Raw genomic sequence first — 24,825 nt, forward strand, 5'->3', positions numbered from 1 at the left:
ACGTATCGATTCCCTAAAACGCTAAAACTGTAATTCGTAAATGCTGCCTGGGAACGAGACAAAAGCAACTTTTAGTTCAAAATATTTTTTAGTTTTGGTTTTACCAACAAATGTTATAACGGTTGCCATGTCTGATTTATATTTATTTTTATTTTTGAAAGAAACAAGTGAGAGATATAGATGAGGATCCCTCACGTCAAAACAATGTTTTTAAAGATAGGGTGGCTAATTTGGATTTTTTGAATTTTTGGGGGGAATTTCTGTTTAAAAAATCAAAAGATCAGTCAACTTTGCTTTCAAATCATCTTGATAAACTGAGGACAAACAACAAAATTTTATCAATTTTTACACCAACATCTAGAATATATGGCTTTAGTTCATGTGAATTTTTAATTATTTGAACTTGTTAAAACTTGTCATTGACATTGTTCATAGAAATTTAACTAAACCGTGAAAATTTTGTTTTAAACAATTGTTGGAAGTTTTGTTTTCAAAACATTACATGTAAAAATATTCCGTATTTTGACAAATATAAACTATGTCATATGACACATATACGTGATCAGAAAAATGTGCTGAATCAACACGAAAATCTAATTTGGCATGCAAATGAAAAACACAAGATGCTTACCGTTTATCCACACTAACAGAGGTCACGGCTAATACGACTACATATTTCAATTCCATATAGAATGGTCAGTTTAAAAAGACCACGTCTTTCCATTTTTGAATAAAAAGTAGAAAAGAAATCTTAATATTCAGTTTTTCGATGATATCTTCGGCAAGTTAATTGCCAGCAATATCCAGCACTTTATCCTAATTTGACCAACCTCGTATCTCTTAAAATAACCGATCACAATGGTGCTGCTCTAAAAACGGCCACCCTGTACAACCTAGAAGACAATTTTTATTCATAAATAATATCTTCCAGCTAACATGAACGGAAATTTGTATTAAATTTAAGCGAGAACTATTGTGTAATACTTGAAACTTGTGCGGCATCGAAATGTGAGTTGAAACTTTGCAACTGACACATAAATTTCGTCAAAATAATTACGCCCCCCATCCTCATCCACTGTAATTGATACCAGCAATCGAAACCCAACATCTTATCAAATTTCCTGTCTTTTCCAGGTCTTGGAAAAGTCTCGACGACGGCCTGTGTCGTAGACACAATCAACGACGACCGCGATCGTATGAGTGTGCAAGTGAACATTTTCCCGTCGGATAATCTGGACTGCGACGAGATCCTCGGCGATATCTGCTACTGGACCGACGTGACGTACAGGATAGAGGAGGACACCCGGGCCAGCTTGTTGGGGCCCTTGGCGTCGTCGTACGTCAGGGAAATGTGCCCCGGTTACAGTGTCAACTACACTACAAATTCAAGTGAGTCCTTCTAACATTCTAAAGAAAACTGATATTTGAAATTAACTTTTTAATGTCAGAGTAGTGCTACACGAGCGCTATTTTCACTACGTTCATTGTACGCGTTAAAAACAAATACACAGAGTATTATATTGGCTGTGCTTACTAGGTTCCTATGGATACAAAGAACAAATACCAGGGTTATATTCGCTGCGTTCGCTTTGCATGAAAAAGAAACCCTCACAGAGTGGTATGCTATTTTTTTAAAACGGTATCACTGTTTTTAAAGCCACACATAGTGCTATGTGTTAGCTATGTTTGTTAGGCATGTTAAAAACATCTAGTGTTACGACCACCTAGAGAAATATACTAGCTTGTATTCGTTACGTGTATAAAAATAGCTGGTGCCATTCTATGTTAAAACCACACAAAATTATATGATAGCTATGTGCGCTATGTTCGTTATGTACATTATAAGTAGCAAATATTATAATTACACAGAGCGTTACTACTATGTTCGCAAAGTCTATTAAAAATAGACACCACTGTTTTATGCCAAAGCCACACAGAACGTTATGCTAGAGCTACCTCTTTAGACATATTAAAAACATCCCGAACAGCAGAGAACTATATAGCTATGTGTTTAAGAATAGCCACACAGAGCGCTATGCTATTGCTATATTTGTTGTTCGTTAGAAGACCCAATGTTACAACCACACCAGCTTTCTTTTATATACGTTATGTTTTCTAAAAATAACAACCACTGTTCGTGCTGTAGATAAAACGGTATGTTTGTTGTATACGTTAAAAAAGCTATATTTGTTAGCTATGTTCGCTGTATGTATTAAAATAGTCACCACTGTTTTATGTTAAAACAACAACATAGCTATGTTCACTATGTTAGCTATGTACGTTAAAAATAGGCTAATATCGTTGTGTGTTAAAAATAATCACCACTGTTTTATGCTAAAGTCATACAAAGCGATATGAGAGCTATATTCGTTACGTTTACTATGTACATAAAAAATATGACCACACAGAGCTTTATTTTGTGTTTTCTATGTTCGTTGTGTGTATTAAAAAGCTATTACTGTTTTATGCTGAAGCTTTTCACAGCACTTACTGTCTTTACTACATTTAATATGCGTGTTATAAACCTAACCAATATTCCTACCATAGAGCGTTATACTAGGTATGTTTGTTATGTTTGCTATATGTATTAAAAGTAGCCAGCATTGTTTCAAACATGGCTACGTGGTATGAGTAATACGTACCCTACATTCGCAATAAAGTAGATTTGCTTTTCGACTATATGTTTAAATCAGCGTTGTCAGTGGTACCGAACGTTATCCCTATGAAACAAATGCACTGTTTTAAAATAAATTTAGTAATACGTAGAGGATATTTCATTACAAAATAATTAATATGTTGATAGCGAAACATTTATCAGGAAGTAAATAACCTGAAAAATTTGAAATAATTATAATATACAAGACATAAGTAGAAGACATAGATAAAAATATTATAGGTTGGTCAACTTGCAGTTTTGTTAATAAATATGTTGATATGTCATCGAAATTATAAAAACCGAGATAAAAGATATTTGGTATCTTTCACGACGGTTTAAAAATAGATATCTATCATCGCAAAATAGCAACTTATCAATATTTTACTGAGCCATGTCTATTTGGTATGGTAAAACAATGAAATCGAATCTATAGATAACATAACTAACTAACATAGTGCTTGTGTGGACCTAGTATTAATGTAAGTGTCTACAACAAACGGAAGAAAAAAATAAGAAACTGGTCAATTTTTTAAGATCACCAATGACTTGAGCCTGAAAAGATTCATTGTTAATATACAGGGTGTAAGAAGTTTGACTGCCAGCATGAGATAGACTAATCATAAATGAACAAAAAAGTTGTATATTACAGGGGCGTAAGTTTAACAGTTTTCAAAATACAGCGAGTATTAATATTGGGGAGTTTCATCACAATGTGACAACAGCGCTTAACCTAACGCTACACAGCTAGTGCATACCACGTGTGCACGCGGCAGACTTGTCCTACGGAAAAAAATTAAACAACTATTATTGTGAAACATTTAGTAAATTTCAAGACAATCGTTTGCCAGTTTTTAAATAAATAAAATAAAATGTATCGCTTTTGTAGTAATTATTATGAGTTTCTGAAAACAGGAACTCAGGAAGGAATCAAAATATGAATTTGATAAATATGTAGGTAATTAAAGTACCCAAAGATTCACGTAATCCAAATAATCATACGTATTAAAAATAATTTAGGTACTTACCAAAATGCAAAATTCAGTCATTTTTAAACGCACAAGTAAAAAACAAACTACAACATATGCTCAAAATGTCCATTACCATTTTCGATGCACGCACGACAACTTCGAATCCATATTTCACGCACTCGCTTAAAAACACCTCAAAAAAAGGAAATAGTGGTACGCAAAAAACGCCCAGACACGGTCCAATTCCAGATACTAACTAAATTGCATAATGCTGGACAGCTTAGTACCTCGTGTTATATGCCGCGCCGTTGTCACATTGCTCGATATGAATTTTAAATTTATTGCAATGCTAATTATTTTTTAGAATTAAGCATAAAGAAGTTCAAAAAGTGATAAAAATTGAATTTTATGGTATGGTTGAGTTTAGTTTGTCATATAAGGTTTTTTTGTTTATTTTAATGTATTCTATCATCTGTTAAAATTAAGGCAGTCAAAATTCAATACCCTGTATTATGAGCGTATTTCTATTTTATTACACAACTTAACAACCCTTGAGCAGATATAATATAAATTGTATACTTTTTATGCAACTGGGATTTTATGCTACACTGAAATGAAAACAGAATTTTAAGCAAATGAGTGGCTGTATCAAAAGCATCGTTAAACAGTTTATTTTATAAATTTGGTAGCCTAAATCAACCCCTTGACTGATCCGTGTCGCAAGGAGTTATTTATGAAATTTCGTTTTATTTTTAGTATAGCAGAAATATCCAATTAAGTTAAAAAATGATCCTTTTAGATAACATCGCATTATTAACACATCTGTCAAATGAATGACATGGTGTGATATATAGTAGCGATGAATATTTTTTCTCTTAAAAAACCATGTGGCGCCTTCGTATCTTTTTGAACGATTTAGGTATTAAGTAGGAATCTTATTTAATATTTAATTTACAAATAGGTTCAGGGTGATAACATACAAAATAGGAGAATATGTAAATTCGATATGAAAATTTTAGTTTTTGTTTTTATTTTTATTGTTTAATTGTAAATCCACATTCCGAAATTTCCTAAAATCTAATACCATGTGTACTGCCACTAAGATGCATTTTTATGATAAAAATATATAAAGTATCTAACTTGAAAATCGTAAGTTGGGATTATATTCTCATGCGGCCATAATTAATTATTTTCATACCAAAAAACTTCATATACCCAGTTCAAAACGAACAGCAACGCGTTTTCCTAAAGCTACTTGGTTTAAGGAATACCTATTTTCTGAACGACCCTGTACAGAACGTAGTAAAAAGAAAGGCAATTGAAAAAGCCAACGGACAGAAAACTACTGTGGTATTAATTTAATTATTATTAGGGGACGTGCTAATGGAAAGTTACAATAGACAAACACGAGGCTGATAGATATACCTACACTAATCACTTAATTAAGAAAACATATCTATATTTTTCTTTATGAAATTGAATACCACGTTTTTGATAGATAGAATATAAATATACCTGTAGTGAAACAGCTATTTTTCTAATTAATGGTGGATGCGCCAAGCAGAGGGAGCGTCCGAATGAAACATTTATATGATGTAAAAATTTCTTTATACGAATATTTTTCAGTTTAAGAACTGTAACAAGTATAAAGGAAAAATTTTACTAAAACTAAATATATTGTAATAGAATAAGTTAGGGCAAAGATTTTAAACTATCAAAGAGAAAGGCAAATCTGGGAAAATAAAATTGGTAAAATTGATTTTAAAGAAATAAATTATAAATTGAATAAGTGTGACCAATAGGCGTACAGTAGATGGTTGAAATAAAGAAAGAAAAGATGAAATAAAGAAAAATTAGTATATGATCAATTAAAAATTTTCGTAAAAAAAGGATTTCAATTTAAAGAAATACAATGTAATAAAGTATATTTGGAATTGAAAATGTGATTGGTAATAGAAATGTGGATTACTAGAATTAGAAAGTGATTTAAAAAAAATTTGTGGGACATGAAAAGAAAAAGAGTGAGGTAACTAAGAAAGAAAAATAATAAATTGCGGGAGGTGACTGCTAAAGTTTTTTAAATAAAATTTTTAATTTAAAAGGAAGATAATTTGATTGCCAGAAAGAAAAAAAATTATTAAATAAAGAAAAACCATAAATGAATTAGAAATTTTTTTACGAGAAATAGAATAACTGTGGTCAGTTAAAATTCAAATTCCATCTCAAGATTAAGTATCTAAATTCATTAATCAGTATAATATTTCAAAATGAAAATACTAATCTTCTCAGAACCTTACCCTAAGGTAAGACTACTCATATTAGATCAAAATTTGTTTGAATCTTAAATCATTTTTTTTCTCAAACAAAAACTTCCTCTATTAACATAACAAACTAAAATTTGAATTAAATTACAGCTATATGCTCATGTGAGCTGGCGTCCAGACAATAAAAAAGAAAAATAGGTTACAAAGAAAAAGAAGCGAAGCAGAATAAGTAAATACAGTTAAGAAAATTACCATTTATAACAATATATTAAACAATAATGTTCAAGCANTAATGTATCTAGGTTTATGAATGACATATCTATGTTCAAGGTTAAAGTCATAAATTGTCCGCTCTCTGGTAATAAAGTATATTTGGAATTGACAATGTGATTGGTAATAAAAATGTGGATTACTAGAATTAGAAAGTGATTTAAAAAAAAATAGTGGGACATGAAAAGAAAAAGAGTGAGGTAACTAAGAAAGAAAAATAATAAATTGCGGGAGCTGACTGCTAAAGTTTTTTAAATAAAATTTTTACTTTAAGAGGAAGATAATTTGATTGCCAGAAAGAAACAAATGTATTAAATAAAGAAAAACCATAAATGAATTAGAATTTTTTTACGAGAAATAGAATAACTGTGGTCAGTTAAAATTAAAATTCCATCTCAAGATTAAGTATCTAAATTCATTAATCAGTATAATATTTCAAAATGAAAATACTAATCTTCTCAGAACCTTACCCTAAGGTAAGACTACTCATATTAGATAAAAATTTGTTTGAATCTTAAATCATTTTTTTTCTCAAACAAAAACTTCCTCTATTAACATAACAAACTAAAATTTGAATTAAATTACAACTGTATGCTCATGTGAGCTGGCGTCCAGACAATAAAGAAGAAAAATAGGTTGCAAAGAAAAAGAAGCGAAGCAGAATAAGTAAATACAGTTAAGAAAATTACCATTTATAACAATATATTAAACAATAATGTTCAAGCAGTTAGCTGCGGTCGGTAGTAAAGCATATGAAATTTTATACTATATAAACGCTGAAAATTAACTTTTAATAGATAGTCGGCTCCCAACCATATTGCTGGACATTGAGCACCTACGATGGACGACACACAACATCACTAATGTTCGTGATTTAATCATACATCATGGAAAACCAGCAGTGCGCTGATACAGACATAAAGAAATGATTGATAACAAATGAAATAAAATTTTTATGGCGATTTTGTGATATAATGGAAACAACACTAATCATTTAGAAAATTAAATTAAGGCCAATAGTTGACTTTATTTACATCTTCAATCATTAATAAAAATGATAAAAACTAAAGGCCTTGATGCACTACATACTTATATAATGATATACTCTTCGGATCTAAAACAGAGAATATTGTTTGAAAAATCTACTTGTTGCTCTTTGTTACATCGAAGTGAAATTTGGCACTCAATTTTTTACTGCCACAGCATTATTATTTACTTATATCTAGAGTTGTTAATAATGTCTAAACGGCAAAATCCTTTGGGCGGTCCTGTCCACAAATTTAATATAAATCGTAGGTGATGGCAAGGGGGATAACAATCTCTGTTTACGAAGCAGGCTGCGGTACAACGCATATCGAATTTCGTCTAGGGAAATTAAAAGAGGAGTCAAGAATTTACTTGGAAATAACGACTGTGCTTAACTTCGCATTTAGTGGATGCTTTCTAGAAAACGAAACAGAGACAATAACTGAATTGTTCGGATCTAAACTTATGACGTTAAATATAATTTCAGGAACGGACGGAAATACTAATTGGAATGTATAGATTGAGTTGCGAACAATAATCTTACTGCTGGGGTATTATTTTCTTTTGTACGTTTGCTATTAATTAAATTTCGTCTAACTTTCGGGATAGTTTCCACGTTTCTGCTTAATTGGTATAGATTCAAATTAAATGAAAAGATTAAAATTATATTAGTTTAACGTTTAGGTAATATCAAATTTTATGTTATCAAAAGAATTAAATACTGCTACTACTGCTAATTAAATACTACTTTAGTTGATGAGCATTTCGCACATTGAGCTGGAATTATCTCGCAAATTTCTTCTAAAAAATATAATTATTATAAAATAATAATAGAGTAATGTGATAGTAATTATTGTATCGTGAAGAATTATTTCAGCTGTGAAGAGATTGATTCACAAATTCAGAGAGATTGAATCAATTATCTTAAATCAATCTTAAACACTCTTCTGTCCGTCATTCAAGTCGTTCAACACAAAATATCGGAGCAGTTCGTGAGAGTGTTGCTGAGAGTCCACGAACATCAATTCGGTACCGTGGTCAAGAACTGGACATTTCGAGAAACATTTCGAGAAATATACAGCATATTCTCACGAAAGATTTGCATCTTAATACTTACAATGTTCAATTGACTCGATAACTGAAGCCTAGCGACCACGCAGAGCGAAGAGAGTTCGTTGAATGGATTTTGGAACAAGCGATGTTGATTGTTCGAACAAAATCATCTTAAGCGATGGAGGCCCATTTTCATCTTGATAGCTTCGTCAATTGACAAAATTAGCGCATTTGGGGTTCAGAAAACCCACGAGTGATTATTGAGAAACAAATGTATTCACAACGTGAACAATTCAATTACTGCATGAGTCATTTCCTGGACGTGTAATTTCCCGTTTTGGTGATCCGAATTGGCTCAGATCGTGCGACTTGTCGCCGTTTTAGTCTTTCTTTGGGGTTTTTAGAAGTCTGCGCTTTATGCCAACATGTCCACGCCTTGAAAGAGGAACTTGAGCGCTGTTCAACGAAATTCAGCCGCATTTAGGCAAAACGGTCATGGAAATTTCGACAAATGAGTGCGCATATGCCAGCAATGCCATGGAGGCCATTTACCCGATATGCCATGCCTGACATACAGGGTGTATCATGAAGAAGGCCCAGTAGGATTATCTCAAAAAGTAGCCAGAATTGAAATCTGAAAATTTTTATACAGGGGTTTATCAAAAAGACCTATTCAATGAATTTTCCGTAGTACCATTTGAAATAACAGAGTTGATGATTACTTCCGGTATAACCGGAAGTGCGAGTAAGTTGACACTATTTTCATTTTGACTGCTTTTTGAGATAATGCTACTGGGCCCTCTTCGTGATAACCCTGTATATACTTTATGAAACAATAAAAAAATTCCACACAATTTTTAATTAAAAATCTGTGTTTTCTATCAAAATTACTTCTTGCGTGAATTCTGGAACACTCTTTAAATATAAAAGATATAGAAAAAAATAAATCCTGGTTCGAATCATTCATCGTGTAAAAAGGATAATTCAGGAATTACAAGAAATGTACTAATTATTTTTATAAAAAAATATCTTACATATTGTCCGAAATATGATACTCGAATTTATATATGCAAATATATTGTGTTAAATCAACAAAGGCATCGAAATTTTGTCGGACACAATATTTAATCATCGCATTTGGTAATTGTCAATAAAATTCAAATTTTTTACAAACCCAACAGATTGTGCGGTTCGAATACAAATATATTTCGACAAATAAATCAACCATTATCCTAGTAAATGTCAATAAAATATGCAACAAAACGATGTAGAATTATAACAAAAAGCAGATTGTCGATTCACAATTATTTTCATAGCATAGAGAGAAAATTATTAAAATTTTTAGTTTTTACTTTGTTTACTGCCGTTTAATTAATATTGATTAAATATGCAGATTGAATCAAACCTTTACAACTTTTATTAAAATTGCAAAAGGATTATAAAGTTACGAATAAAAGTTAGAAAAATGCTACGTCCATAATAATAATAACCATATACAACCCCTTCTCAATCTCACGACTTTGGTACACACAATTTCAAGTCATTTTAGACTTCGCGATCTATCAATTTCATTGAAAGCAATATTGAAAGTACTTCATATTTCAGTATTTCACTTGTGACAGTAAAAATAAATCAATCAAATTTTTCACGAAGCTGTAAATCATGCTGTGACACATTTACATTTACATACATATCCAACGTCTCTCATTCATACCTATTTTGATACACCGAAACTGAAACAGACGAACAAGGTGAAGGACTTTGAAATGCTAAATCACAGTTCTTTTGAAGTCGTCAGTTGGTAAAATTCAACTACATATTGTGGTAAGGTGAAACGTAAAACTATTTGATTTTTCTTGTTTTTTTTTTGTGAATGGATAATAGCACACAATTATTTATTATCTAAAATATACACTGTGTCCTAAAATGATGGAATAAAATTCATGTTTTTTTCCAGTTGAAGTTTAAAAAAATTTACTGAAACAAGTCAATAATTAACCATTGCACAATGCCCAATTCGGTGTTCAAAGTTATCAATTACTATCAACCCGCCCCGGCTTCGCATGGGCAAATATAAAATAGCCTATGTTACTCCGAGGAGATGTAGCTTTCGGTAAAATTGGTTGAGTAGTTTTTGAGTTAAATCGTAACAAACAAAAAATCAATCATCTTTCATCTAATGCGACCCTAATATTAATTTTAAAATAATTCACGATATATCTATATACCTAAAGACAACAAACGAACTCAAAACTAAAAATGCAAAACCTTTAAATTTAAAACAATATAGGTAACTACCAACAATGTGAAAACAAAACGAATTAAATTAAAGTACCTATGTTCAGGACTATCAATTTTAATTAATAAGTAAGTAGTTAGGTATCTAACTACCTAAAGAAAACAAACACGAAACAAAAATGCGACTATGAAGTTTTAAATGATTCACAATAAGAAAAAAACAAACAAATTATTAAAACTCAATGAAATAAAAGTATGTTTGCAAGTATCTATGTATGTTCCGACTACCTAAAGACAACAAATACAAAACAAAAATGTGACCTTAAAATATCGAACGCAATTATAACTTTCCAACAACACCCAGAAAGAAAACACAGTCGTCAGTCGTCACCTCCATTCGCTCCAAGTCAGTTTATTAAAGGATCACGCGCGCGTTATCGTTCGGCTTATTAGCTAAACAGTAGGCAAGACGGTGCGGGGGGAGGGTCGGCGATCGCATCAAGCGAAGCGAGGCGCTTGAATTTTATTCTCGCGTCCGTAATTTTTTTGCGATTACTCCTAAGATATTCATTTAAATTATATGGTGTAAAAGAGTAAAATAATGTGCATGAAATGCTTAAAGCCTCTAACTTATTTAAAATGATAAGGATTAATACCGTATTTGTGTAAATAGCTTTTACATTACCGCTTTATAATTGCCAATTTTTTAAAGTATTAAAATGGATATAGGTAGTATGTTATCTTTAACATATAGACATATGCCATCGCGGACTTTTCTGTAGGCATATATAAGATACACAATTCCACCATACATTGATACACTACATAAACTTTCGGACCCCCCCGGCTCGGACGCGAGGCGCGGGGTCACGGGGCGCCCGCGCGGCCCGGTCGAATCACGGCGACACGAAATTAATTTCGTTGCGCATTATTTTGATTTTGCTATATCTCCTAAGGTATTCATTTAATTTGCATGGTGTAAAGGGAAAAAATAATCTTCATGAAATGCTCAAGCCAACTAACGTATTTAAAATGATAAGGATTAATACCGTATTTGTGTAAATAGCTTTCCAATTACCGCTTTATAATTGCCCATTTTTTAAAGTATTAAAATGGATATAGTATGTTATCCTTAAGAGATAGACATATGCCATCGCGGACTTTTCTGTAGACCTATATAAGATACACAATTCCACCATACATTATTTTGTTATATCTCAAAGGGTTTAGGCAGCGTTTTCGTTGAAAGCTCCCAGACGGCTTATTTTTTTCCGACACCTCCAACAAATATCGTTAATGTATACAAAAACTTAACAAATTATATACTAAAACCTTCCTCGAGAACCACTCTATCCATTGGTGAAAACAACATGAAAATCAGTGCAGTAGTTTTTGAGTTTATCGCGAACAGACAGACAGACAGACAGACGCGGCGGAGGATAGTGTCTAGTCTTTTCACATACACTTTGCTTATTAGATGGCCCCACAAAAAGAGTCTAGTAGGGTTAAGTCATAGAAACGTGGTGGCCATTCAAGCGGCCCTCTTCTGCCTATCCTTGAGAAAACTTCATTAAGGTAATTTCTTACATAGAGGCGAAAATGTGGAGGGGCACCATGTTGTTGGGACCAGACATCACCAGCAGGCATATCGTGCTCATTAGGGTTAGGAAAAATTAATTCCAGGGCTGGAATCAGCTGAAAACGCAACAAATCCAAATAAATTTCTCCTGTCAAATTGCCCTCAAAGAAATAAGGTCCCAGTATGCGATTTTCTATTCCAGCCCAAACGTTCACTTTTATGTTTATTTTTCTTGCATCCAGTGAGGATTTTCTGGGCTCGAAAACCTAGTATTTTGACTTTTCACGGTTCCGTTTAAGAAAAAGTTGCTTCGTCAGTGAAAATTATGATTTTTTAAGTTGGGTCTTTCAAATAAATTTCTAATTTCCTCGCAAAACAGTAATATCAATAATAATAGTAATAATCTTCTGTCTGTGTCATCTGCTCAGAGTTCTTGTAAGACGTTAACTTTGTAAGGTTGCCACTTTTGACTTTTAGAGTTCTGTTAACTGAGGATTTTGACAAGTTGAAGTTGTCTGATAGATCTAATGGATAAGTGAGGATTTTCAATATCGGCGAGTATCACATTTTGACGGTCATTTTCGCTTACCGTTTTTCTCCGTCCTGGTCCAGGTAAATCCTTTATACTTCCGGTTTCTTCAAACTTTTTGGATACTTTACTTATTGTAGCTCGACTAATTCTCTGGTCTGGATACTTATGGTGAAATAAGTCACATACCTCCTGTTGACTACGGATTTTATCTTCGTATAATTAAAATTTCAATTCTCTGTTTTTCCCTTAAACGAACAACCATTTTTCAAAATAATTTAACAGCGAATAAATTCACGTTATACCTAAGGTACTCTGGTAAATTTTGTGTTTATCGGTTTGTTAAAAAAACTTTAAAGTAAATAGAAAAAGATTAATAAAGAGTAGATATGTTTTTTAAACTACAAAAGAGACTATGATTGTTTGAAATAGTCGTCAGTAAGACATAAAAGACAATTTTTTACATTATTTTGACAACTATGACAAAAAGTATCATTTTGCGACACTGTAATAGTATATTATACTATAAGGGAGAGAAATGCGTTATTTTGGCAGAGGTGCAATTTGAAGGCCGAGGGCGAAGCCCGAGGGCTACAATGCACCGAGGACAAAATAGCATCTCTCCCGAATGGTATATACTATTTTTTCCACGGTCTCATTAACTTAAAAACACATATTTTGTCATTATGAAGTAAGTAGCACCAGAATTATTGTATTCGGATTTGAGCATTTATTTAGTAGTCGTTGAGTTATTGTCATAACTACAAAATAAACAAACAAAAAGAATTGTCAAATTAAGGTGCTAGTTTGGTTTAGTTTAAAGTTTGTTTAGTGCACAATGAATAATTGTGAGTCGGAAGAGATTGTGGAGGCTGCAAATATTGCAATAAGCAATTTGCTGCCTACGAAGTCAAGATCTTTATACGATATAGCCTACAATCGGTTCAAAAAGTGGTGCGCCGAGAAAAATGTTCAAGTATACAGCGAGAATGTTTTGTTGGCATACTTCAGTGAAAATGCAAAGAATTACAAGTCTTCCACATTATGGGCGCAATATTCTATGGTTAAGTCATGCTTGATAATTTACGACAACATAGATATAAGCAAATTCCCCAAGCTGATCGCATTTTTGAAAAGAACCGGTGACGGATATCAAGCGAAAAAATCGAAAATATTGACAAAGGGTGAAATCGACCGTTTTCTATCAAGTGCAGATGACAAAGAATTCTTAATGATTAAGGTAAGATTACTTTTGTTGTTAGGTATTTCAATTATTAAGTATTTTGATTTTTTATAGGTTGGATTAATTCTGGGGATTGCCGGAGCTTGTCGAACTGATGAACTAGTCAATTTAACTGTAGATGATATTGAGGATGTAGGCTCTTCCTTGATTGTAAAAATTCCAAACACTAAGACAAAGATTCCACGAACCTTTGTGGTTACCGATGTGGGAAATATGCTTGAATTGTTTCGAAAATACCTGTCCCTTCGTCCTCCCCACGTCAAGCATAAGCGCCTTTTTTTGTACTACAAAGCAGGAAAATGTAGTTCGCAGCCAGTTGGCAAGAATACCATGGGAAAAATTCCGAGTGTAGTAGCTTCGTATTTAAAATTACCTGATGCTGCATGTTATACTGGTCACTGCTTACGAAGATCTTCAGCGACATTACTGGCAGATGCTGGTGTGGATATCACGACAATAAAGCGTCATGCTGGTTGGAAATCAACGACAGTCGCTGAGGGTTATGTCGAGAACTCCATTGAAAATAAGACCAAAATTGCTAATCAGGTTTTAGTAGGTACCACTACTAGCGCAATCACAAAAACTGTAAATGTAAGCGAAAGTAATATTCCTTCTAATATTAATTTTGAAAATTGTACAAATGTAACATTTAATTTAAATGTCAATAAATAATTTCAATGTTATCTTTTTTTTTGCATGAAAAACGTTCTCCATAATGTAAACTCCCTTGGGAGCATTATACTCCCTTGGGAATAATCGACTACTTCTGTTTTAATTTTGATGTCATAGAAACTGATTTCTACTCCCGACCGTGGAAAAATATTTATTATTTAAAAATTACATTTTAGATTATCTACTATGTACCAGATAACTTCAACTTTCCAAAAATATACAAGATTTATTAAGCTGTAGTTATGACTAAAATAATAACAATTTCATTAAAATTCAATAGTTTCATTAGGCTTATTATATTTCCAATAGGCACGTTTTATTTAAATTAATATAGAGATACAATAGAAAATTACTTATTTACACAAATTCTATAAAGCTTTCACCTTGAACCTTGGTTGATTATGTGCTATAAATGTAATTCTCTTGTTATTGTTGTTGTCAGTAAATAATAAATAATAAACCTGACTACCAATATATCGATCTAATACCTGTTTTGCGCGTTTTACTCTAAAAACATTATCCGAAGGCCAGTATAAACATACTGTTATACTATAAATGTGGGTATTTTGACGCATAAAATATTAAGTGAAATAGACTTCTTCTAATTGTCAACGTTTTTCCTACTTTACAAAAACACATTCATTATAAACATTTGTTATTGTCTGTAAGTAAAAGTGTATAAACTATTTAATAAATTATACGTATTGTACCAGAAAATAAAAAGTATTAATAGTTCTCATCTCGCCTCCATTATCTCAACTCGGACCGTAAATTTTCCAACGCCCACTTCACCACTTAGATGCCCAAAAATAATTGCCACGGCATTAATGAGATTATTAAAGGAACCGACTTTAACTTTTCCCTGCCAAGTCTTATTTACATTTCACTTTTGCCGTTCGCTTTGTCTTCCGTTTACTTTGCAAAGTTAGACCACGACGAAGTGGAAGTCGCGGGACCCACATGGCAAGTTCCCTGCGACCTGACCTTTGACCTTTTTCGCGTATGCATAACTTTTTTTACTGTGATGCATGAAGTTTTAAATTTAGGGATTGAAAAGCTAGCGGATGTTGTATTAGGGGGCACTGGAACAAGACACTGTCAGAAGTTTTCCAATATTCCGTGAAATTCTATGAAAGTTTACCACAAATAAGAAATTATCATATTCGGGAGTTTGTGACACATAAAACCTGGACGACATTTGATATCTGTCTGCTGAAGTCTTATAAAAAATATCAGTTTACTTTATGAAAATCAATAAATCTACATTTCTGTCTCGTAGTCAAAAATACTTTATTCACAGACCCACAAAAAAAAAATGGGGAATATCCGAAAGACAAGACCCTGGTATATATATGTTGTTGGGGTTGTTGAATCCGAATCCGGTGTCCGTTTGACCCGATTAGCTCTGAGTTAAGGTCAGTTCAGGGTCAAATATAGAGAATCAATTGCCAATAAAGTAAACCAATATATTTATACGTTTTTGGAGTCGCTGAATCCGAATCCGGGGTCCATTTGACCCGAGTAGCTCTAGTTGAAGGTCAGTACAAGGTGAAATATATAGAATCAATTGCCAACAAAGTAAATCTATACAGGGATGGCCAGAAGTACGGAATAAAATTCATATCTTTTGAATGAGTTAATTTTTTTTTAAACGCCGAAACACGTTAACTGATTTTGATTTATTCCCATCTTTCGGTTATATAATAATTAATTTTTCTTCAACCCCCTAAGCCCCAGCTACCCCTACTTTTTTTTTCAAATGGAAACATAAGGCATGAGGGGGCTCGTTGAAAAGCTTATAGAAAACCGAATCCAGCCATACCAAATAAACAAGTTTTATTTTTTCAATAGCAAGGTTTTTAGGGTTGTATAAAACACCTACTTAACAAGTGAAATAAAATTTAATTATCTTCAGTGTTATCCTCCATGAATTTGCACAGAATAAAATAAAGAATTTGAAACTGTACCTATCACTGCTAACGCAAAAAAGATATATTTTTTATGTTGCGTTTTTTTGGCACCACTTACTTGCCAGGCTTTCTGGTTAATTTTTCGCTTTAGTTGTAAATTGGAGTTCGAAACGTTACTATTGTGTCAAAATCAAGTTATTTACTGAATTGCAATGGTATTGTCGGAAAGGCAACGCATCGAAATCTTGATATTGCTTGGATGTGGAGACAAAATAAGAAGTCAGGCTGAAGTGCGCGATTTATTTAATGCGAAATATCCCGAAAACCAAATCTCGCAAGGGACAGTTAGTAAAATATTTCACAAATTTGAGGAACACGGTACAGTACAGACTTTGCCCAAAACTGGACGGGCACGTGCTTTGAATGAAGAAAAGAAATTAGACATTGCATTAGAACTTGTTGAAAATCCTCATACTTCAACTGTTTCATTGGCCCGCAATCACGATGCTTCTCGAACTGCAATTCGAATGTTTCTGAAACAAGAGAAATACCACCCCTATAAGGTATGTCTTGTCCAAGAGCTTTTGGAAGACGATTATGATAGGCGATTACAATTTTGTGAGGAAATGATGAGACGGTGTGACGACAATAATGGTTTTCAACGAGACGTACTTTTTTCGGATGAAGCTACGTTTTATTTAAATGGAGTGGTTAACAGGCACAACTATCGCTTTTGGTCCCAGGAAAATCCACACTGGACATGCGAATCGCATACGCAGCATCCACAAAAAGTTAATGTATGGGCAGGTATCATCAACAACAGAATCTTGGGCCCATTCTTTTTTGAAGAAAATCTTACTGCCGCACGCTACCTGGATTTCCTAACATTTGACCTGATACCTGCTCTAGCTGTGATTTTCCCTCATGAAATTGATCCAGATATACCGAATGAAAGAATTTGGTTCCAACAAGATGGCGCTCCCCCACATTTTGGTATTGATGTTCGAAGATACTTAGATGAAATGTTTCCAAATCGCTGGATTGGTAGACGGGGTACAGTTGAATGGCCGCCAAGATCCCCCGACTTAACACCCCTGGATTATTTTCTTTGGGGATATTTGAAAGAAAGAGTCTACCAGGACAGACCGGATAATATTGAGAATTTAAAGAACAAGATTAGGGCGGAGATGCATAATTTACCAGCTGAAGTCATTCAGAATGCTGTGGACAGCTTTTACTATCGTCTTGGAGAATGCCAAATAGTGAATGGAGGACATTTTCAGCATTTGCGACATTGAGTTTATTTTTGTAAATTATCTAGTCGTTTCAATTTCTAAATGAAAAAAAACTTGTTATTGAAAAAATAAAACTTGTTTATTTGGTAAGGCTGGATTCGGTTTTCTAAAAGCTTTTCAACGAGCCCCCTAATGTCTTATGTTTCCATTTGAAAAAAAAAGTAGGGGTAGCTGGGGCTTAGGGGGTTGAAGAAAAATTATATAACCGAAAGATGGGAAAAAATCAAAATCGGTTAACGTGATTCGGCGTTTTAAAAAAAATTAACTCATTCAAAAGATATGAATTTTATTCCGTACTTCTGGCCATCCCTTTACATATATTTGTATGTTTTTGGAGTTGTTATTTTGTCCGGTGTCCATTTGACAAAATCAGATCTGGTTTAAGGTCAGTTCAAGGTCAAATGTAGGAAATCAATTGCCAATAAAGTGAACTAATATGTCTATACGTTTTTGGGTTCGCCGAATCCGAATCCGTGGTCCGTTTGACCTGATCAGCTTTGCTAAATACCCTCAAGTTCTAAACTCAAAACGCTCAAGCATTTACACGTATTGACATTTGAGTACTTCTTCTTTGAGTTCACTTCTCAGATCTTTTGACAACAAAATAGTTCGATACGAATTAAAGTGAGTAGTAGTGTTGATAACACAATAGTGAGATGTAGTAATTTCATGTGATTTATCAAAGCAAAAAATCTCTTGAAAAACTTTTCTCAAGAGTCTCAACGAACAAGGACAGTGTAAATTAATGTACATGAAGTATTGAAACATTAACGGACATATGGTTTTAAAGCTTACTTAATTAGACTTACTGATACTAGAATTTTGTCATGTGAAAACAATAAACTCGAAAGTCATGGGCTCAGAGTTAAAGTTTTCTTTCTTTAATATTATTTATTACTCAAATTTTAATACGCATAAATGAATACTTGAGTGTTTTGAGGTTAGAACTTAGGTTAGAAGAGGATAGAAGATCTGATCAAGTCAAACAGATCCCGGATTCGGATTAAGCGACCCCAAAAACGTATAAATACATTGGTTTACTTTGTTAACATTTGACCCTGAATTGACCTTAACGCAGACCTGATCGGATCAAACGGACACCGGATTTGGATTCATCGACCCCAAAACCGTATAGATATGTTAGTTTACTTTATGGGTAATCGATGCTCTACATTAAACGGATATCGGATTCAGATTTACCGACCCCAAAAACGTATAGATGGCAATTGATTCTCTACATTTGACCTTCAAGTGTCCTTCAACTAATTGAGCTAATCGAGTACATCGGATTCGAATTCAGCGAACCCAAAAACATATAGATACCAGGGTCTCGTCTTTCGGATATTCCACTTTTTTTTTTGTGGGGCTGTGATTATCAGTAGAACAGAATTGAGACTTATGTATCCACTTTTGTGTGGAGGAAATAAACGTAAGAGGCTAATACGACATAAGTCAGATATTTAAAAAAATTCTAGCTTTTCTATTTAATATAGCAGCCCACTGAAAACATTTTCGTATAAAATAAGATGATATTTTGAGAAATAAATTATGATTGTACCTAAAAGTAATTTTTGTTTATTACAGTAGTTCTTTTCATTTTATATTTCAATTTTTAGCTTCCACAGCTCCACATAAACTGTTTTTATTCAAATACGGTAAGATTTAGGTCAAATGTTGTATAGAACTTCTGGTTAATTTCAATTCTACCTTACTGTTACTCAAAACGAGCTCTACTTATGGTTTGAATGATTATATTGAAATTTACTTTGTCTTGTTTCAGATAATATTCAAATAATTCCCCCCACCTCCCCCGGTACTGCCTGGTCAGTTGGCACCACTGGACGCCTGACCCACCACAACAAAAAACCCACTACAGACAGAGCAGATTACCTTTGGGCAGATGTCATGTGCATAATAGAAAATAAAGCTGGAAAGGAAAAAGGTTCTACTCGACAAATCGACAAAGAGATCAAAATACTTGTACTAGATATCGACAATCACCCTCCAATACCACAATACGACCAAATCGTCGTCAATATGACTTCAAGCAGTGTAAGAAAGGTAAGAAAAAATACAAAAACTAGTTCTAATTGAATAATAACGTATTCTCTAAAGTATTCTATAGAGCAAAAGTACAACGATACTTTTTCTGCTAAACACGCATCATTCAGTTTATATAATACCTACATAATTAAATTTTGCTGACATTAAATAAAAGCATTGTTCTTCACAATACGGCAGTCGATCACACGCATATAAATAATTTGAATATGTCATATTTGTACATACTGTGACAAAATCGGAATAATTTCCATAAATTTTAATAAAATATTTCCATTTTATAAACAGGAAGATAGCGCGTTTGCTGAAAAGTTTTGCATGAAGCTATTAATTACCTGTTCTGCAAAACTGCAGCCTTGTCAAGATAAAAGCACTGAGAATGGATAGAGAAGTTGCTGGAAATTCATTTAAGTTAGGTAGCATATATTTAATCAAAGCCACAAGCGCAATTTTAACAATTTTGACTAAAAAAACGGTTGTCTTTAAAATAAAACATTTTTATTTCCAGGTATCACATAGTATAGTTTCAGTTTTATTGTACTCATTAGTAGGCTTTGTTGAAGAAAATTCTCCCCATTACTAAAGTACAACTTAAAGAAAATTATTGCATTTATATCCTCATCTCGCCACCGTTTTGTATTGGAAGCATTTCTCTTATTTTATTCCACGTTTTACTGTAACCACATTATTCAATTTAACTTAATGCGACGCCTTAATGTTAGGCTTTTAGCTTATAATTGAACTTTAAGGACTGGAGTAGATCCGGAGCACATTAAAATTAACACACTTCTGGAAATTCAATCTCGAGAAGCATATTTTTTTTATGTTTATACTGGGGTTAGTGAAAATCATGAAAGTTAGAGTCGAACTGCATATTATTACGATATATTTTTCTAGTGGAGATATATGCAATAACAGCACCAATTATGCAGCCTCTAGATTTGATAAATCTTTATTAAGATCCTGTGCGATCTAGTGAATCTTTTGGTAGTGAGATAAGTTAGAGATAAGTAGATCAAATTCTACACTTTTAATAGGTTTCTCGTATTTCTCGTATATACACGTATGTATAATTTGAATGGCAAAAATTATAACTCGATACCTTGATTCGTTTAAGACTTACAGGGTGTTCCTTATCTTATCATCCTTCAGCACATTGTAGCTGGTCTCTGAATGATAGTCCACGCTCTAATTGGGTACTTTATTTGCTTTTTGATTTCCAAGAAATATTCTTTTTTTGAGGGCTTTGACTGACCGTGTATAGTTTTTTATACAGATCTTAAGGGTCACTTTAGTTTCTATTATGTAGTTATTTAGGCCTCCGTAGAGTGCCCAGCTTTATAAGTTTTGTCCACTGTACCTCGTAGGAGGATTAGTGTATGGTAGCTTTAGGGTTGTTGTTCAAGACAGCTTTAAAGCTGTGTACCCTGTAAGTCTTCGCCATTCCTAGGTAGGACTGACGTAGGTGGGCATTTTGAGGAGCTGTGTAAACTTTATGCTCGTGTGGCTATTTTTTCTGTGAGAAAATACAGGGTGTTAGTAAATAAGTGCGACAAATTTCAGGGGGTGATTCTACATGAGAAAATAATGGCAGTTTGCTTATAAACGTATGTCCGCAAATGATTCGTTTTCCGAGATACGGGGTGTCAAAGTTTTTCTTAAAAACTGACGATTTAATTTATTGCTCTGAAACCGGTCGAGATGTGCAAATGAAATTTGGTGGGTTTTAAGAGGTAGTTATTGCGCATTTTTTGACACGCAATTAAGAATTTTATGTTCATCATTGGCGCGCGTACGGGTAATAATCTCAATTTTTTTAAAGAAAAAAATGGTACGCCACTGAGATATTACAAATTAAAAATCATTTTTGAATTCCTCGTTCAATTTGTGACAAAAAATCTCTCTTGCCTTTTCTTCGTATGGGGCGCCGTTTTGATGCAAAAAAATAAAACATCTTAACGCGTATTTTTTATTTCTTTAATACATTACCTAGTAGGCTACTGTCAACATTTGTCTGTTAAATACGAATATTTTTAAGAAATGTCAAATTAGCGTTTCGTCATTATTAATTTATTAAGCTTTTAGTTTGCTATAACATTAGTGTTAATAAGTAATTAATTTTTCTTTTATCGAAAAGAATGGAAAATTTTACAAATGCGGAATTGTCAGACATGCATTTTGTCTATGGTCGAAGTAATGGAAATGGTCGGCAAGCTCGACGATTGTATGCTGAGTTGTATCCAGGACGTAGGGTACCTCATCACACAATATTTGCTCGTCTTCATCAACGTTTGCGCGAAAATGGTTCATTTAAGAAACAAACGGTTGACTGTGGGCGCCCTCGAGAAGTACGAACTGTGCAACTAGAAGAAGCAGTTCTCGAGTTAATTGCGGAGTCACCTGAAACAAGTACTCGAAAAATTGCCAACATATTGAATGTAAGCAACTTCACTGTATTTAAAATTCTTAAAGAACAGCAATTGTATCCGTTTCATATTGAACGTGTGCAAGCTCTACTACCTAGAGACTTTTTTCCGCGCCTATTTTTTTGCCAATGGATTAATCATCAAATCGCTCAAATTCCTAATTTTTTAAATGCCGTTTTGTTTACTGACGAGGCTACTTTTGGACGACAGTGTATACGAAATTTCCATAACAATCACTTATGGGCTGAGGAAAACCCCCATGGAATCTTTGAAGCTCATTTTCAGCATCAGTTTTCCGTAAATGTATGGCTTGGGGTAATTGATGATCATTTAATCGGTCCATATTTCCTCCCACAACGACTAACAGGCGAATCTTATCTTAATTTCCTACAGGAAGAGTTACCTGTTCTTCTTGAAGAAATTCCTCTACAGCTGAGACAACACCTATGGTACATGCATGATGGTGCACCAGCCCATTTTAGCATTAATGTACGTAATCACTTAGACACAGTATATCCAAATCGTTGGATAGGTAGGGGAGGTACGGAACATTGGCCTGCTCGATCGCCGGATTTAAATCCTCTTGATTTTTGCATTTGGGGTTTTCTTAAGTCATTAGTTTATTCCACTCCCGTTGAAAATGTTGATGACCTGAGGAATCGAATTATAGTCGGCTGTGAGACAATAAGAAATATACCAGGAATATTTGCGCGAATACGACAATCAATGAGGCGAAGAGTTGAATCTTGTGTCACGTCTGAGGGAGGTCATTTTGAACATTTGTTGTAGCTTTGCGCCTTTTCAAAATTTTATTAGTGTTATTTTCTGTTATTGTTCTGGTTTAATGTTATTGTATTAGATAGTTCTTGATAATGTATTAAAGAAATAAAAAATACGCGTTAAGATGTTTTATTTTTTTGCATCAAAACGGCGCCCCATACGAAGAAAAGGCAAGAGAGATTTTTTGTCACAAATTGAACGAGGAATTCAAAAATGATTTTTAATTTGTAATATCTCAGTGGCGTACCATTTTTTTCTTTAAAAAAATTGAGATTATTACCCGTACGCGCGCCAATGATGAACATAAAATTCTTAATTGCGTGTCAAAAAATGCGCAATAACTACCTCTTAAAACCCACCAAATTTCATTTGCACATCTCGACCGGTTTCAGAGCAATAAATTAAATCGTCAGTTTTTAAGAAAAACTTTGATACCCCATATCTCGGAAAACGAATCATTTGCGGATATACGTTTATAAGCAAACTGCCATTATTTTCTCGTGTAGAATCACCCCCTGATATTTGTCGCACTTATTTACTAACACCCTGTATAACTCAAATATTTACTTCACTGCTAATTTTTTGAACATGTTTGACAATAGATATTAGTTACATACATTTTCATATAAATGGTCGTAAAACATTGATCGCGCGGCAGGCACTGGGCAGGATTTCATCTCTGCTTAAAGAACTGCAAATTCCCAGAGTTGACGTTCGGTCACAAAATGTTTTTTTTTTAATTATTCTATTATATCTCCGGTCTAAAGCGGTTTCCAGAATCATGTCTAAATTCCGTGTTTCTAGGATTTGGCCTCTTTAGAATATTGAATATTTCAGAGTTGTTCAGATTAATCATGGACAGGGTGTTGTATTGATTAGGTCCGAATTTCATAATATTCGAAATTTTTTTCGATTTTCGAATTCGGACCTAATTTCGCGCCGTGTCTCTCAAATTGAACTGTCGGGATGGGGGCTGCAATGGGGTGATTTAGGGTGCGTGAGCGGATTTTGGTAGCTACGGCGGAAAATTTGGAAAGATCGGTGAAAACTTTACCGCACCTCGCCGCGCTCTGAGCATCATCGTACAGAAGCTCCGAGTCCTTTGGGACATCGTCCTTGACGCTAGTTACGATTGATATCCTTTTTCGATCCGGAATGGAAAGTGGGGTGAATTTCAAAAACGAAAGTTGGAATACGACAGTTCCATGAACGCATTTGAAATATATGTGGAAAAAATTCATGGAATTGAATCATAAAACATTTAACGAGTTTCGAAAATGTTTACTTAAAATTGAAAAACTATGATATCGTCATTCTATTTTTCTGGAAAATCGAGCCCATAACATATTAACTACTTTTTTGGTAAATACAACAAATCTCACAAAAATATAGAAATAAATAAAACATTAAACTTACGAGTTAAGATTACTTGCTTTATGTGAAAAACTATTACAAGATATTCAAAGCACGCTGTTACATCCACCTATATAAGGAAACCAAAATCATAAACTTAGCAGAACCATAAAATCTCAGTTTTTATTTTATATGTGTGCTATTAGGATTGATTGAAAGAAGTGCAAATACGTGGTTTTAAAGATGTGTAGTGTACTTGGATCGTCACAGTGCAGCGTCTTCATATCGTTGATTGAAGAAAGTTGGAATCTGTTACAAATAATAATGCACGATATACTACACACAACGTTATAAATTGCAACTGACAAATTCCGATAGTTGTAAGTCTTGTTTTACATATTCATGCTCATGAACTTCTTACGTATGTACTCTCAAATTATTCTTAACAACAATCATCTGAAAATAACAATGACTAAAATGTATTATAACAATGAATGTTTTA

The 24,825-nt window shown here is 33.4% G+C and overlaps 1 protein-coding gene across 1 annotated transcript in view; it reads left to right on the forward strand.

Annotated features, from left to right (window-relative positions):
• Positions 1-24,825, forward strand: part of LOC108911670 — a 115,257-nt gene that overhangs the window by 2,136 nt on the left and 88,296 nt on the right. The window contains exons 2-3 of the mRNA XM_023455169.1: positions 1,135-1,389; positions 19,484-19,764. Of these exons, the coding sequence (XP_023310937.1) occupies positions 1,135-1,389; positions 19,484-19,764 (536 nt within the window). The remainder of the gene's footprint in view (positions 1-1,134; positions 1,390-19,483; positions 19,765-24,825) is intronic.

The sequence above is a fragment of the Anoplophora glabripennis genome, unplaced genomic scaffold, assembly GCF_000390285.2.
Source record: "Anoplophora glabripennis isolate ALB-LARVAE unplaced genomic scaffold, Agla_2.0 scaffold575, whole genome shotgun sequence".
Lineage (NCBI taxonomy): Eukaryota > Metazoa > Arthropoda > Insecta > Coleoptera > Cerambycidae > Anoplophora > Anoplophora glabripennis.